The 13,144-nt window shown below is 45.9% G+C and overlaps 1 protein-coding gene across 1 annotated transcript in view; it reads right to left on the reverse strand.

Annotated features, from left to right (window-relative positions):
- The window catches only part of LOC139208920 (titin-like), a 186,561-nt gene that overhangs the window by 49,697 nt on the left and 123,720 nt on the right, over window positions 1-13,144 (reverse strand). Inside the window, 18 exon segments of the mRNA XM_070838697.1 lie at window positions 39-326; window positions 473-772; window positions 874-1,176; window positions 1,268-1,567; window positions 1,685-1,960; window positions 3,070-3,310; window positions 3,853-4,016; window positions 4,131-4,436; window positions 4,897-5,181; window positions 5,270-5,590; window positions 5,716-8,685; window positions 8,789-9,082; window positions 9,408-9,707; window positions 9,859-10,140; window positions 10,713-11,021; window positions 11,448-11,750; window positions 12,018-12,129; window positions 12,289-12,476. Coding sequence (XP_070694798.1) covers window positions 39-326; window positions 473-772; window positions 874-1,176; window positions 1,268-1,567; window positions 1,685-1,960; window positions 3,070-3,310; window positions 3,853-4,016; window positions 4,131-4,436; window positions 4,897-5,181; window positions 5,270-5,590; window positions 5,716-8,685; window positions 8,789-9,082; window positions 9,408-9,707; window positions 9,859-10,140; window positions 10,713-11,021; window positions 11,448-11,750; window positions 12,018-12,129; window positions 12,289-12,476 — 7,542 coding nt within the window.

Consider the following 13,144-nt stretch of genomic DNA (forward strand, 5'->3'; position numbering starts at 1 on the left):
TAAAGTTTATAGACTATGAAATCCTGCAAAGTACTCACCCAGGACGTTGACTTGGATCTCAGCGCTCTTAGAGCCGCTGGCGTTCTCGGCGAGGATGGTGTAAGTTGCTGTGTGCTCCTTGGTAACTGCCGCCATCTCAAGCTGGAAGTGATGCCTCTGCTGAGTGATGACCTGACCTTCAGCTGACTTCAGGCTGTCATCGCCTCTCTTCCATGTCACTCTGGGTATGGGCTTACCGAACACATCAGCCTCCAGGAGGATTGTAGTTCCAGCCTTCACCTTGAAACCCTTCTGCATTCTGGCGTTGAGCTCCACCCGTGGAGGGACTGTGTTTGTAAAGATCAGATAAAGCAGTGCTATGACTCAGAGACTCCAGATTTTTGTTTCTTTTTTTCCAGGGTCACAAGCTTATGGTAATCAAGTTGAAAATACAGTAATGTTGATATTCAAGTGCTAAATCAAAACCTCTCACCATTCTCGGCACAGACCAGGATAGGGTCTGTGGGCTCTGAGGGTTTGCTCATGTTGACAGCAGTTTTGGCAATGACTCTGAACTGGTACTGCAGGTCTCTCTCCAGTGCGGTCACCGTATACTCCTCCCTTGGGACGTTCTGGCTGCTGGTGTTGCAGCGTATCCAGGTGTCTCCTGGAACCCGCATGGCCTCAACGTAGTAGCCAATGATCTTGCTGCCACCATCATTCTTTGGACGGGTCCAAACCAGAGTGACAGAATTCTTGGTTATGTCCAGGACTTCAGGTTTACCTGGAGTGTCTGTGACGCAAAGAAACAAATCAGCAAAGGTAAGCAAACAAGATTAAATCCATAAAACAAAGCTAGTAGCATAGATGTTGTTGCCTTGGCAGCAAACCTACCAACAGGCGTTCTGGCAGTGACAAAGTCAGTCTTCTGGCTTGGTTTGCCCTGGCCAGCACGGTTGATGGCAGACACTCTGAAGGTGTACTCCAGGCCCTCGATGAGACTGGCACATGGGTACTCAGTGGTACGGACGACAGTGTCATTGGCTTTCACCCACAGCAGGCTGTTCCTCTCTTTACGCTCTATGTAGTAACCTGTGATGGGACTGCCGCCATCGCTCTCAGGCTTATCCCAGGCCACGAACATACAGTCCTTGTTGGTCTTGTTGATGCGACAGTTGAGTGGCTCACTAGGAACATCTGGTGACAGCAAACAAACACAATTTAGAAAGGAATTTACATGTAATGGTAATCAAGGACTGCACTAGGGAAATATTTCAGTTAAACTTACCGAAGGGGAACTTGGCGACCATCCTGTCAGACTGCATGGGGTCTGACACACCGAAGCGGTTCTCAGCACGGATACGGAAAACGTACTCCTTCCCAGGGATGAGCTTCCCAAGTCTGCAGCTGGTCTTCAGGCCAGAGGAGACTGCGGTCACCCAGTCGCCTCTACTCACATCGCATTTTTCCACCACATAGTTGGTGATGTTGCTGCCTCCGTCTTCCAGTGGTTTGTTCCAGGACAGGGAGCAGGCGTCAGAGTCGATGTCGCTGATCTCCACAGGACCCTCAGGAGGACCGGGGATATCTGATACACATAGAAGAGTCAGCTTTAAACATGAAAATCACCATCATGCCAAGTAATTTTATCTGTTCCAAAATCTTCTAAATTTTTATTAGTTATCTTATTGTGGGTAATACTGACCTCTGATGACAATCTTCAAGGGCTGGACCACCTTGGCAGAGCTGTTCTCAGCCACCAGGCTGTACTCTCCACTGTCAGTCCTTGACACGTCTTTGATGATCAGGACACACATGTTGCCGGACTGGTGTACGGCCAGACGACTGGATGGGATCACTGCATTCTCACCGCGCATCCACTTGCAGGTCGGGGCAGGTTTTCCAGAAACCAGAGCCTCCACTCTGAGCTTGGCTCCAGCTCTGGCGCTTGCCGTGTCTGACATGACAATCTTGGGCTCCACTGCAGATGAGAACATGAGTCATTAGATTATCTAGAGAAGCTGAGAGCAGCCTTAAGATAACAAATAGTGGTCATCTTAAGTGTTCCCTGATATTACTGCGCTATCACCAATATTTGTGGGATAATCACTGAAACTACTTCTTAATGATCTCTTTTTAATCTGAGGCAGCAACTTGCATATCTAAATGACACACATGGATCCCCATAATCCAAATCACTTTAGGAGTTTGGTCACAGGTGTTATCAGTATTGGAAGCCTGAACGCCCCCATATGCTTAAGTCATGCATTTAGACCTGGTCCGGAGGAAGGGTATCATCTCTCTGGAAGATTTCTATATTAACGATCACCTTCTGTCTCTTCTTTTGTCTGCAGCAGACATTTCAGCTTCCAAATTCATATTTCTTCAGTTTTCTACAATTTCAGCACTTTTTAAGAGCTCATGTCATAATGACTATTAAATCACATGCTAAAGGCGCCATGTCTCATTTTTTGAACATTCTGCAAGATTTAAATAATCCATAATCAAACTCACTTAGGGAAAACTGTCAGAAAGAACTGAAAGAAAGAAAGATTAGACAGCAAAGATCAAGGAATTCCTGCCTCCCCAATTCTTACAACATCACAGGTTGTAAACCATTCAGGGTAATTCATATCATTTTTTGCCATGGCTTAAATTAAAAACCCTCTATTAGGGGTGGTTGAGCCAGGTAGGCTGACAGACAGGCATGAAGCTCTCTGTCCACACTGCTGGCCAGAAAACTGCTGCAACAATACTGGGAATCTGAGACATCCCCAGTGTTTGATATGTGGCTGCAGGAATAAGACAATTAGATTGACTACGTCAGAGAGAGACTGCGGCAACCTGTCGCTGTATGGTTGAAACATTGAAACAGTGAATTGTTAATGGTCTAACGAGTTAACTATCATATGTCAATATCTTATAACTTATGTGACGTGTAGGTGTTCCTGTTTTGTGTTACAGACGTTTTTTCTTTTGTTTCATTGTTGAGTTTTTTGGTGCATCCGTTATTTGTGTTTGTTCTGCATATATCTACACCACTTTTCAAAATCTACAAACAGATGTTGGAAAAAAATACCAACAACTTACACATCTGTTCCTTGATCTCGGTGGGCTGCCTGGTTTCAGTGAACGAGCTCAGGCCCATGATGTTTTTGGCCGCCACTCTGAACTTGTACCTCTTGCCCTCCTTCAGGCCGCTGATGCTGATGGTCAAACCTTTCACTGTTGTGTAGGCGTTCCACTCTTCCTTTTTAGGTTCTGCCTCCTCTTCCTCCTCTACCACAGGAGGAGGTGGAGGAGGTGGAGGAGCTTCCTCTCCCTCTTTAACCTGGGTCAGAGGTAAGTTTATATATTAATTAGAAACAAACCTTGAATTATATATTCAGAGAAGAAAAGCATGAATTTTTAACAATAAATAATTTAATAATAAATAAAAAAGTTTAACAATAAAATTTAAATATAATGTACAATTAAAAAAACTCTTCAAAGTCCAGCTGCTTGTGATAATATGGTGTTTCGGGGCTATAATCAGAGTATAATTTGAAGAGGTCGTCACTGCACGCAGAACATATGGTGAGCGGTGGGATCTGTGGTGTGAAGAGGTCGTTCCAACCTCGCAAAGTGAAGCCACATGGTTCACTGAAAAAAACACTATTTTTCTGATTGTTTTTCTTTTGAATTTGTGACTTTATAATTGCAGAGAATGTTTTTTTTTTTCTGTAAATCAAATCTAATCTTGGAAACTCAGAGTTTTGTATCTTTTATTTGTTTTTTCACCTATAATGGCCCTAGTGCTGTACAGAAGAAATTTTAAGATTTTTGAGTAAATCAGAGAATTCAGAGAAGAATCAGTTTGATCACATGACAAACCTCCACAGGTGCTGGGGGCTCTGGAGGAGGTTTGACCTCAATGTATTCAATTACATAACCATCAATCTTGGCGCCACCATCCCTGGCGGGCTTCACCCAGCCGATTGCGGCACTGTTCTTGGTGATCTCCAGAACCTCGATCTTCTCACAAGGATCAGGCTTGCCTGAAACAGGAAATCAGACGTGTGTTTGAGTGTTTCTAATGACAGATGAAAAAGGAGAGAGCTGTTGAGTCTGAGCTCTGGTGTAACATTGTGTGACGGAGAGATGATACGTACTGACAGGATCAGAGGCCAGGTAGGAAGTGGGCGAAGCTCTGGGAACTCCAGCACCGTATTCATTGACAGCGGTGACTCGGAAGTAATACTCAGTACCAGCCATCAGACCACTGACTTTGAAGGGAATCTTATCCTTCTCAACTTCGGCCTTGACCATTGCCCAAGTCTTGCGGTCGATCTGGCGCTTCTCTACAATGTAGTGAGTGACCTCGCTGCCGCCATTGACCTCTGGAGGACTCCAGGACAGCATAGCTGACGTCTGTTTGATGTCAGTGGCCTCCAGATTCATCACAGGCCCCGGAGTGTCTAAAAAACAGAGTATGACATTGGGATTTGCTTTTGTGTTGTCCATTTCATGGAAGTACACAAATGATACAGCTAAAGCTGGGCTAAACCATTTCTGAGCTGCACGACTCATGTAAGAACTTTTTTTTGTAACAGTTTTGGGACACAGGATGGCACCGATGATCAAGGCAGCTCATTTCTGCCTTGTTAGCATTATTGCAAATAAGCAAACTTCTACCTGCCTCTGAGCTTTCAAACAAACCTTTATTGAAAATTGTTAAATGTCAGAATGGTTGGAAAGGCCACCCAGCTGTTTTATTTTCTATTTTACATGTGCAGTGAAGGAATTCAGGTTGTGGCCTGACGACCAGACAGCAGTGTGAGTGAAGTCATTAGTTTTATTAACCTTTCAAAAACTGTAGAGGGACTGATTATTTTAAGTTAAACTTGTATGCTTTGTTAAAAGAAAACTAGCACTTACCCAGAACCTTCACATTGACAAACACAGCCTTCTCTCCAGCAGGACTCTGCACAGTCAGGCAGTATTTGCCAGAGTCATCGCGGGTGCTGTCAGGGATAATCATGAAGGTCATGGTGTCAATGATGTCGACTTTTCCCTTTCTCACTACGTTGTCAATGCCCATCCTCCTCCAAGTGACTTTGGGAGGTGGTCTGCCTCGGATGGTGGCATATAGTCTGATGGGACAGCCAGCTCTCACTGTCAGTCCTTGCTTCAGTTCGGCGTCCAAGTCGATCTCTGGTACCTCTGTTGGAAGGAACAGTGCAGGTGTCAGCTTCACTACGCTACCACTGAGTTATCTATAAAAGCAATTACAATTCAATGAGGTTCTTACCTAGAATCTCCTTGGGGATCACAGGAGCCTCCAGATCGCAGGGCAGGCTCATGCCCACCTGGTTCTGAGCGGACACTCTGAATTCATACAGAAGCTTCTCATCCAGACTTGTGACTGTGAACTCGCACACGACCAGCTGAGCCGCCACGTTGCACCTCTTCCAACCATCATCTCCTTTCTTGGCGCTTCCCTGCACCCTCATCTCCACAACGTAGCCAATGATTGGAGCTCCACCATCAGATACAGGCTTGGTCCAGCCCAGGGTGACGGTGGACCTGGTGCTGTCCAGGACCTTCATGTTGGTAGGAGGTGCAGGAGGCTCTGTAAGAAAGCAAAGGAATTGTGTTAAGATGAAGCCATGGATTTTTTTCTACAGTAATCCCATCATGATCTAAATTTGTTAACAACCACTTAAAACATAGATAACATTAGCATTTATTACATACCAACTGCGTCCTTGGCAGTGATGGCACGTGACGGCTTGCTCGGGCTGCCAATGCCAATTTCATTAACAGCCTTGACTCTGTACTGGTAGTCATGGAGGGGCAGGAGTCCAGTAACTGTGAAACGTGTTCCAGGGATTGGATCCTTGTTGACAGGAGACCACCTAACGGCATGCTCTTCCCTTTTCTCCAACAGATATCCTGTGATTGGCTTTCCACCATCTTTCTCAGGCTCCGACCACTGCACAGCCATCTCCTCCTTGGCGATCTTGGTAACCTCTGGTGCCTCAGGAGCATCAGGTACACTAAACTGGGTGCCAGCGACAATGGCCTCGCTCTGCACGGCAGGGCCAGGGCCCATCTTATTCTCAGCACGGACTCTGAAAGTGTATTCATTACCCTCAATAAGACGAGTGACGTTAGCTTTATTGGTGATGACGGCGTTGGAGTGGACCGACCAGACTCCCCTCTTGGTCTCGCATTTCTCAATAATGTAGTTGTAGATATCACAGCCACCATCATCCTCTGGAACTTCCCAGGCCAGATGGCACCTGTCAATGGTTATACCAGACACCTTGAGGTCCCTGATGGGGCCAGGTCTGTCCAGTACATTGACCTTAGCATGAGCAGAGCAGGTTCCTGCACTGTTGGAGGCAGTAACAACATATTTGCCACTGTCAGTGCGTCTGGCACCAGTAAGCAGCAGCTTGGAGAAGTCAGCACCAGTTTCGATCTGAAGCCTGGGGCTCTTCTTCATCTCCTCTGTGCTCTCATCTTTGGTCCATTTGATATCAGGCTGGGGTTTGCCCTTCAGTGTTGCCTCGATGGGAATGGAGTCTCCTGCCTTGACCACCAGTGTTCCATCCAGTTTAATCTTGATTTCAGGCTCCACAAGCTGCTCCTTAACCAGGACTTCAGCTGTGGTCACCCAGTTGCTTTCGCCTCCCTCATTCTTAGTCTGAACTCTGAACTGGTAGATCTGGTTTTCGATGCACCTGTCGGCCATGAAGTAAGTCTCCTTGATGGCTCCCTTGTGAATCCTCTCCCAGTCATCAGCCTCCTTTGGTTTCTTCTCAACGTGATAACCCAGGTTTCGGCTACCACCATCGTAGTCGGGCTTCTTCCACTTGAGGAAGCAGAAAGTCTTGCCAATCTCAGAAATTTGGAAGTCAATGGGTTCACCAGGCTTCTCAATGGGATCCACTGCCAGCACAGCTGTCTTGGACTCAGTGGGTGGACCAGCACCGATTTTGTTCTCTGCACTGACGCGGAAGAAGTATTCACAGCCCTCAGTGAGAGGGGCCTTTAGCAGGCGCTTGGTGCAGTCACTGGACACCACTGTCCAGCCTCTCTGGCTTGGCTGACGACACTCAATAATGTACTGAGTGATCTCAGTGCCTCCGTTGTCCTCAGGGTTCTCCCAGGACACCATGCAGGAGTTCTTGGTCACGTATGCCACTTTCAGGTTCTGGCAAGGTCCTGGTGTGTCCAGGACATTGACAATAATGGTGGCCTGTGCCTGTCCACTGCTGTTCTTGGCGACAATGGCATATTTACCATAATCTGACCTGACTGCCTCACTGATGACCAGTTCACACAGAGGGTAGTTGTTGTTAATGTCAGTGCGCTTGTCCCTGGACAAGGCTCTAGCATCCTTAGTCCATGTAATCTCTGGGTCTGGTCTGCCCTTCACCCTGGTGATCAAACTTATGATCTGACCTGCCCTGACTGTCAGAGAGTCACGGCAGGACACGTCAACAACAACTTCAGGTGGCACCAGGATGTCCTTTGCCAAGACAGTTTCAGCCAGTTCCCTGGGTTCACTGTCTCCGATCTTGTTGGTGGCTCTGATGCGGAATCTGTACTCCATTCCCTCAATGAGGCCTGGCACTCTGTAGGCACACATCTTGATGAGATCCTTGTTGATTCTGTTCCACTGGGCAGTTCCTGACTTCTGAGCCTCAACCACATACCCCAGGATGGGACTGCCTCCGTCTCTTGTAGGCTTGGTCCAGCAGATGTCAGCATAAGACTTGCTCCAGTCCTTCAGTTTAGGATTGCCAGGGGGTCCAGGTTTGGTGATAGCGCGAGTGGCCTTGATAGGGTCAGAGGTGGGAGAAGGCTCGCTGACACCGGCAATGTTCTCAGCAAACACTCTGAACTCATAGCTGTTGCCTTCAAACAAGCCAGAGACTCTGTATCTGAGGTCCAGCACAGGAGTTTTGTTGACACGGATCCATTTGCCTGTCATTTCTCTGCGTTCAACCACGTAGCCACTAATGGGGCTGCCTCCATCGTAGTCAGGCAGGGTCCATTCCACAGTCACAGCATTCTCTGTGATATCAGAGCACTCTGGCAATCCTGGTGGACCGGGAGGATTGAACATGTGCTTGGCAATGGTGGGAGGACTCTCAAGCCCTGCACCAATACCAATCTTGTTCTCTGCACGGACACGGACAATGTACTCACGGCCCTTCTCCAGCCTAGACACCTTGGCCTTGGTGCTGGTGCCGCTGGAGCTAACAACCGACCAGGGCTCCCATGGCTTCTTCACATCCTTCTTTTCCACCACATAGTTGGTGATGGGCGTGCCACCATCATCCTTGGGTGCCCTCCACTGGATCATCATGTAATCAGGGGTGACCTCCAAGATATTGATGGGTCCGATGGGTGGACCTGGAAGATCCAGCACAGTGACATGAAGGGCGACGGTCTTGCTGCCTGCAGGATTGGCCACAGTGAGGGTGTACTCTCCAGTGTCTCCTCTCTGGCTCTCTGGGAGAGTGAGGATGGTGGAGGATCCAGCAGTCTCAATCTGATATCGGCCCTCAGAAGCGATCTCTTTGCCATCGGTCATCCATTTGGCAGTGGGAATGGGGATGCCTGTCATCTTGGCTGGAAGGACAACGGTACTGCCAGCTTTGACAACTAGACCCTCAATAAGCTTCACATCAACTTCAATTGTTGGTGGCACTGAAAGAGAACAATACAGCAATGACATTAGGATGTTTTCAGGCCAGTAAACAAGAACAGCATTCGCAATGACAAACAACTCCATAACAATTATGCTTCTTACATGTCTTCTCCTGGCATGTGACGGGGACGCTGGTGTCAGGACGGCTCACACCGATGGCGTTCTGAGCCTTGACCCTGAAGCGATAAGTCTTGCCCTCCACCAAACCGGTGACATGGGCGTGGTCGTTGCTCACGGTCTTGAAGGTGACCCAGTCAGTCTGACCCTCTTCCTGGTGCTCAACAATGAAGCCAGTGATTTCACTTCCGCCGGTGCGGTCAGGCCACTCCCATGCCAACCACACCTCTGTCTTTTCTGCGTCAGTGTGGTGCAGGTTTTTGGGTGGGCCAGGAGGATCTGAAAGGTGTACAGGAGAGAGCAATTCATTGCTGATAATAGGAAGATTTACAATTTGGACTTTTTTCAATTTGCTACACAGTTTTGGAGATCAGACTTTTTTCAGTTTTGAACTAATGACACAATTTCTGAAACACAGAGTAACTGTTGACCACTGACTTAGTTTGGTTGTCTCTTTCATGAAAAAGAAAAAAAAACAAACAATGCACCCATGTTATTTCAAGGTGCAGGAACACTGAAAGTGACGATGTGGATAGCCAATCAGAGTGAAGCCTTCAGGAGAAAAAAATCAGAAAGACACAACACAAAAATGACTTTTACTTACAGAGAGGATCGAGAGCCTTGATCGGTGTTTTGGTCATGACATAGTCACTCTTGCCGAACTGGTTCTCAGCAGCCACCCTGAACAGGTACTGGATTCCTTCCATCAGGTACATGGCCATCAGACTCAGCTTCTTATTAGCTGCAGAGACAGGCACCCACTGCTCAGCGGCCACGTCCTTCTTCTCCACAACATAGTGGGAGATTACAGCGCCGCCATTGTCCTCTGGAACCTTCCATGTCAGGTAGGCAGACTCACTGGTCACCTCAGAGATTACTAGGTCTCTTGGAGGAGAGGGCTTGTCTGGTGGAAGCAAAGGTGTATTTTTGTTCATGGCATGACAAAAACCAAGCCTTCTGCATATTAATGTAACACAAAGTAGATCAATCCTTACAAATTGTTTTGTTTAAGATCAATCAAATCCCATATTTGTGTTGGTGGATGTTTCACTTACTCAGCACAAGCACGGCAACGGTGGCTGATTTCGTCCCGGCAGCGTTCTCCGCAGTGATGGTGTAGTTGCCCGAGTCGGCACGGACGCTCTTGGGGATGAAGACTTTGCTGCCGGAGGCGGTGACAGCGACGGTGATGTGAGAAGGAACGTCACCATCGTTCTTCTTCCAGCTGACAGTTGGCGTTGGTACACCTTTAATGGTGGCGCTCAGGGTGATGTCAGCGCCCAGCATGGCCAGGTGGTCTCGCGCCATGTTGGCATCCAGCAGCAACTCTGGCTCCTCTGTGGAGGGAAATGGGAATACAAGTACAGAATTTAATATATACAGAAAGAGTAATGCATACACTGGCCAAAGTAAAACTAAACTAAACAAACAAACTCAAACAACTGATGGAAAAGTTTTCCATACCAAATGTTGTCATGTTTGAGGTAAAAACAATGACAAAAATGTTGAAACGTAAAAACAGTAAGATTATTACTATATAATAGATAATAGATAATTTTAGAGGCTTCCCAAACCACCATCTGTGCTAAAATTGAACATTTCAAAATTTGTAAAAACAAATGTTACAATTAGTGTGTTTGGAAACAGTCAAAACCCCAAATTAAAGTACATTAGCCACAAACTCTGCAGCTATCTAGGATACGAGCACATAAATCATACAAAGACCCCACTGATGCGCATGATGTTGTGTTCACACATTTTTGCTAAAAAAAACAAATTATGAATTGTCTAGTTTTAGTTTTAAGGATGTTTTTTTTCTTAAAAACTTAAAAAATACTTTGCTCCAAAACAGACCGATGCCATACAATGTATAGAGATAAATCCAAAGAGTTATAATGGAATCCCTCACCCAGTCTGTCATGGACTTTGATGGTCTGTTTGACGTAGGAAGGGTCAGATTTGCCAGCTGCATTAACAGTAAAGATCCTGAAGTTGTACTCCTGCCCGTCGGCCAGGCCTGTCACCACGTAGTGGAGGTCAGGGCACTGCTCTGCGGTCTCATTGGCCGGAGTCCAGTCCACGGTGCCGGGCTTCTGGTACTCGACGAGGTAGCCGAAGATCCGGCCCTTTCCATCGTGGCGAGGCATCTTCCACTTCAGGCTGACGGAGTCCTTGGTCTTATCATAGGCCTCTGGGGTCACTGGAGGACTGGGACGCACTGTAAGGAGGGAATATCACAGGACTGTAAAATATATGGGCAAAAAAAACGTGGAATCTCTGATGTTTTAGTTTAGTGTGTGTTCATAGTTTTTTATATCATGTAAGAGTTCAGTAGTATATTTTTGTTTCTGATGCAACAGCTTGTGCGATAACAGATGATTCTAGCAAAAGAAATAACCAAAAATGCAACATAAAAATCTAATAATTCAATTTCACTAAATGCATGGACTTTTATAAAAATCATAATGTAAATCATGTCAACATTTTCATGGTCACGGAAAACCATGGCTTTGCGAATACAAAAATGCTTATTTGGAAATCATATATAGATTATCAGATGAAATGAATATGAATGCAGAACATAGTCTTGAATGGATACCAATATGGATGATAAACATATTTTCTATGAGTTTGTTGCACTGACCAATGGGATCTTTGGCAAGAATGGGTTTGGAGGGGACACTGGGGTCTCCAGTTCCCAGCTCGTTCTCAGCCATCACCCTGAACTCGTACTCGCAGCCCTCCAATAGGTCCTGGACTCGGAACTGAGTGGCTGGGTACAGCGGCTCTCTGGTGGCCCTGGACCACCTCTTGGCGGTGGGCTCCTTCTTCTCCAGGATATAGTTCGTGATGGGTTTTCCGCCATCGCGAGGACGATTCCACAGCACCAGAGCATTTGTGGCGTATACCTCCCTGACGGTCGGCATCTCAGGGGCCTCAGGGACTCCTGCAGGGGGGCCACAGGAGAAAAACTGGGTTATCAGAGCTCTATCAGGGTCAATCAGCTTTATTCTGTAGATCAGAGATAAACTGTTTTTAAATGTTCCAACAGTTAATGAAAAAGTTTAGACTGATCTGTACACTGATCTGTTATTGATTAAAACTGTATAACATTACTGGCTCCTGTTTATGTCCACAATTATCTCAGGAATGTTTTGTTTTGTCAGACTAAAGTCCTTGTGTTTGGTAGACATCAGGTGTGTGAAGAACATACTGAAGAGATCTTTGGCTCTCATCTCCTCAGACTCCAGAGGATCGCTGATGCCGTACATGTTCTCTGCAGAGATCCTCATGATGTACTCCCTGCCTTCTGTCAGCTTGGGGATCTGAGAGAAAAAAAACAACAAGTAAACACCCCTGAACGTCCCTGCCACCAGGAAAAAACTGGCCCTTTTGGGTCAGGTATACATTTTTAGACTTCTGAAGATCCTGCAAATGACACAACCAGCTGACTGGACTTTGTTTGACAAACTATGTGGACTGACCTTGCATGTGGTCTTGGTGGTGGCAGACGTCACTGTGGTCCAGGTGTCTCTGTTGGTGTCTCTCTTCTCTATGATGTAGTTGGAAACGTCGACTCCGCCGCTGTCCAGAGGAGGTTTCCAGGAAATGACCATGTACTCCCTGTGCACCTCATCAAACACCACCGGGCCAACAGGAGGAGTCGGACGGTCTGCAGAGGGAAAAAAAACCATTTAACTGTGATTGACAGTTTCTCATCTAAATGAATTATTTAGCTGTTTCACCCTCATCTATATATCTCTACTGCTTTTTTTTTTTTTACTGATGATACTGTCTTTTTTCTATCACATAAAAACCTTTTATTTGGTGGAAAAACATGTTTGTGTTTCTGAGTTTAAGGTATTGAAAAGAGTACAATTTTGGTATAGACTTAAACTTAGGCGTTATATCAATGCTAACATTAACATCAGTGAGAGTTCAAAACTGAGTTTTCATTCTGATTCAGGCACAAATAATTTGCAAATGTAAATGGATTGTACAATTGTCTTGATCTCTTCTATTCTATATCTATAACAATAATTTAGATTCTCCATCTTGGTTTCCATTACGTTTGCGTGATTCTGGGCTACTTCTTTCACATATAAACCCTTTACTTTGTTGAAAATCATTTTTATATTTCTACATGTAAGGTATCAAAAAAGTATTTTTTAGAGTTATCAGTCTGCTTCAGCTGCAGACAGTTTGTAAATGTTAATTTATGGATGTGAAATGAAATTAGTTACTTGTGGTGTCCTACAGGAGTCCTTGGACCCCTTCTATTCCTCATCATAATTTAACAAATTAGTTGCTGCATCTTCGGCTATACGTCTGGTACTTTTT

The sequence above is a fragment of the Pempheris klunzingeri genome, chromosome 10 (assembly GCF_042242105.1).
Source record: "Pempheris klunzingeri isolate RE-2024b chromosome 10, fPemKlu1.hap1, whole genome shotgun sequence".
Taxonomy (NCBI): domain Eukaryota; kingdom Metazoa; phylum Chordata; class Actinopteri; order Acropomatiformes; family Pempheridae; genus Pempheris; species Pempheris klunzingeri.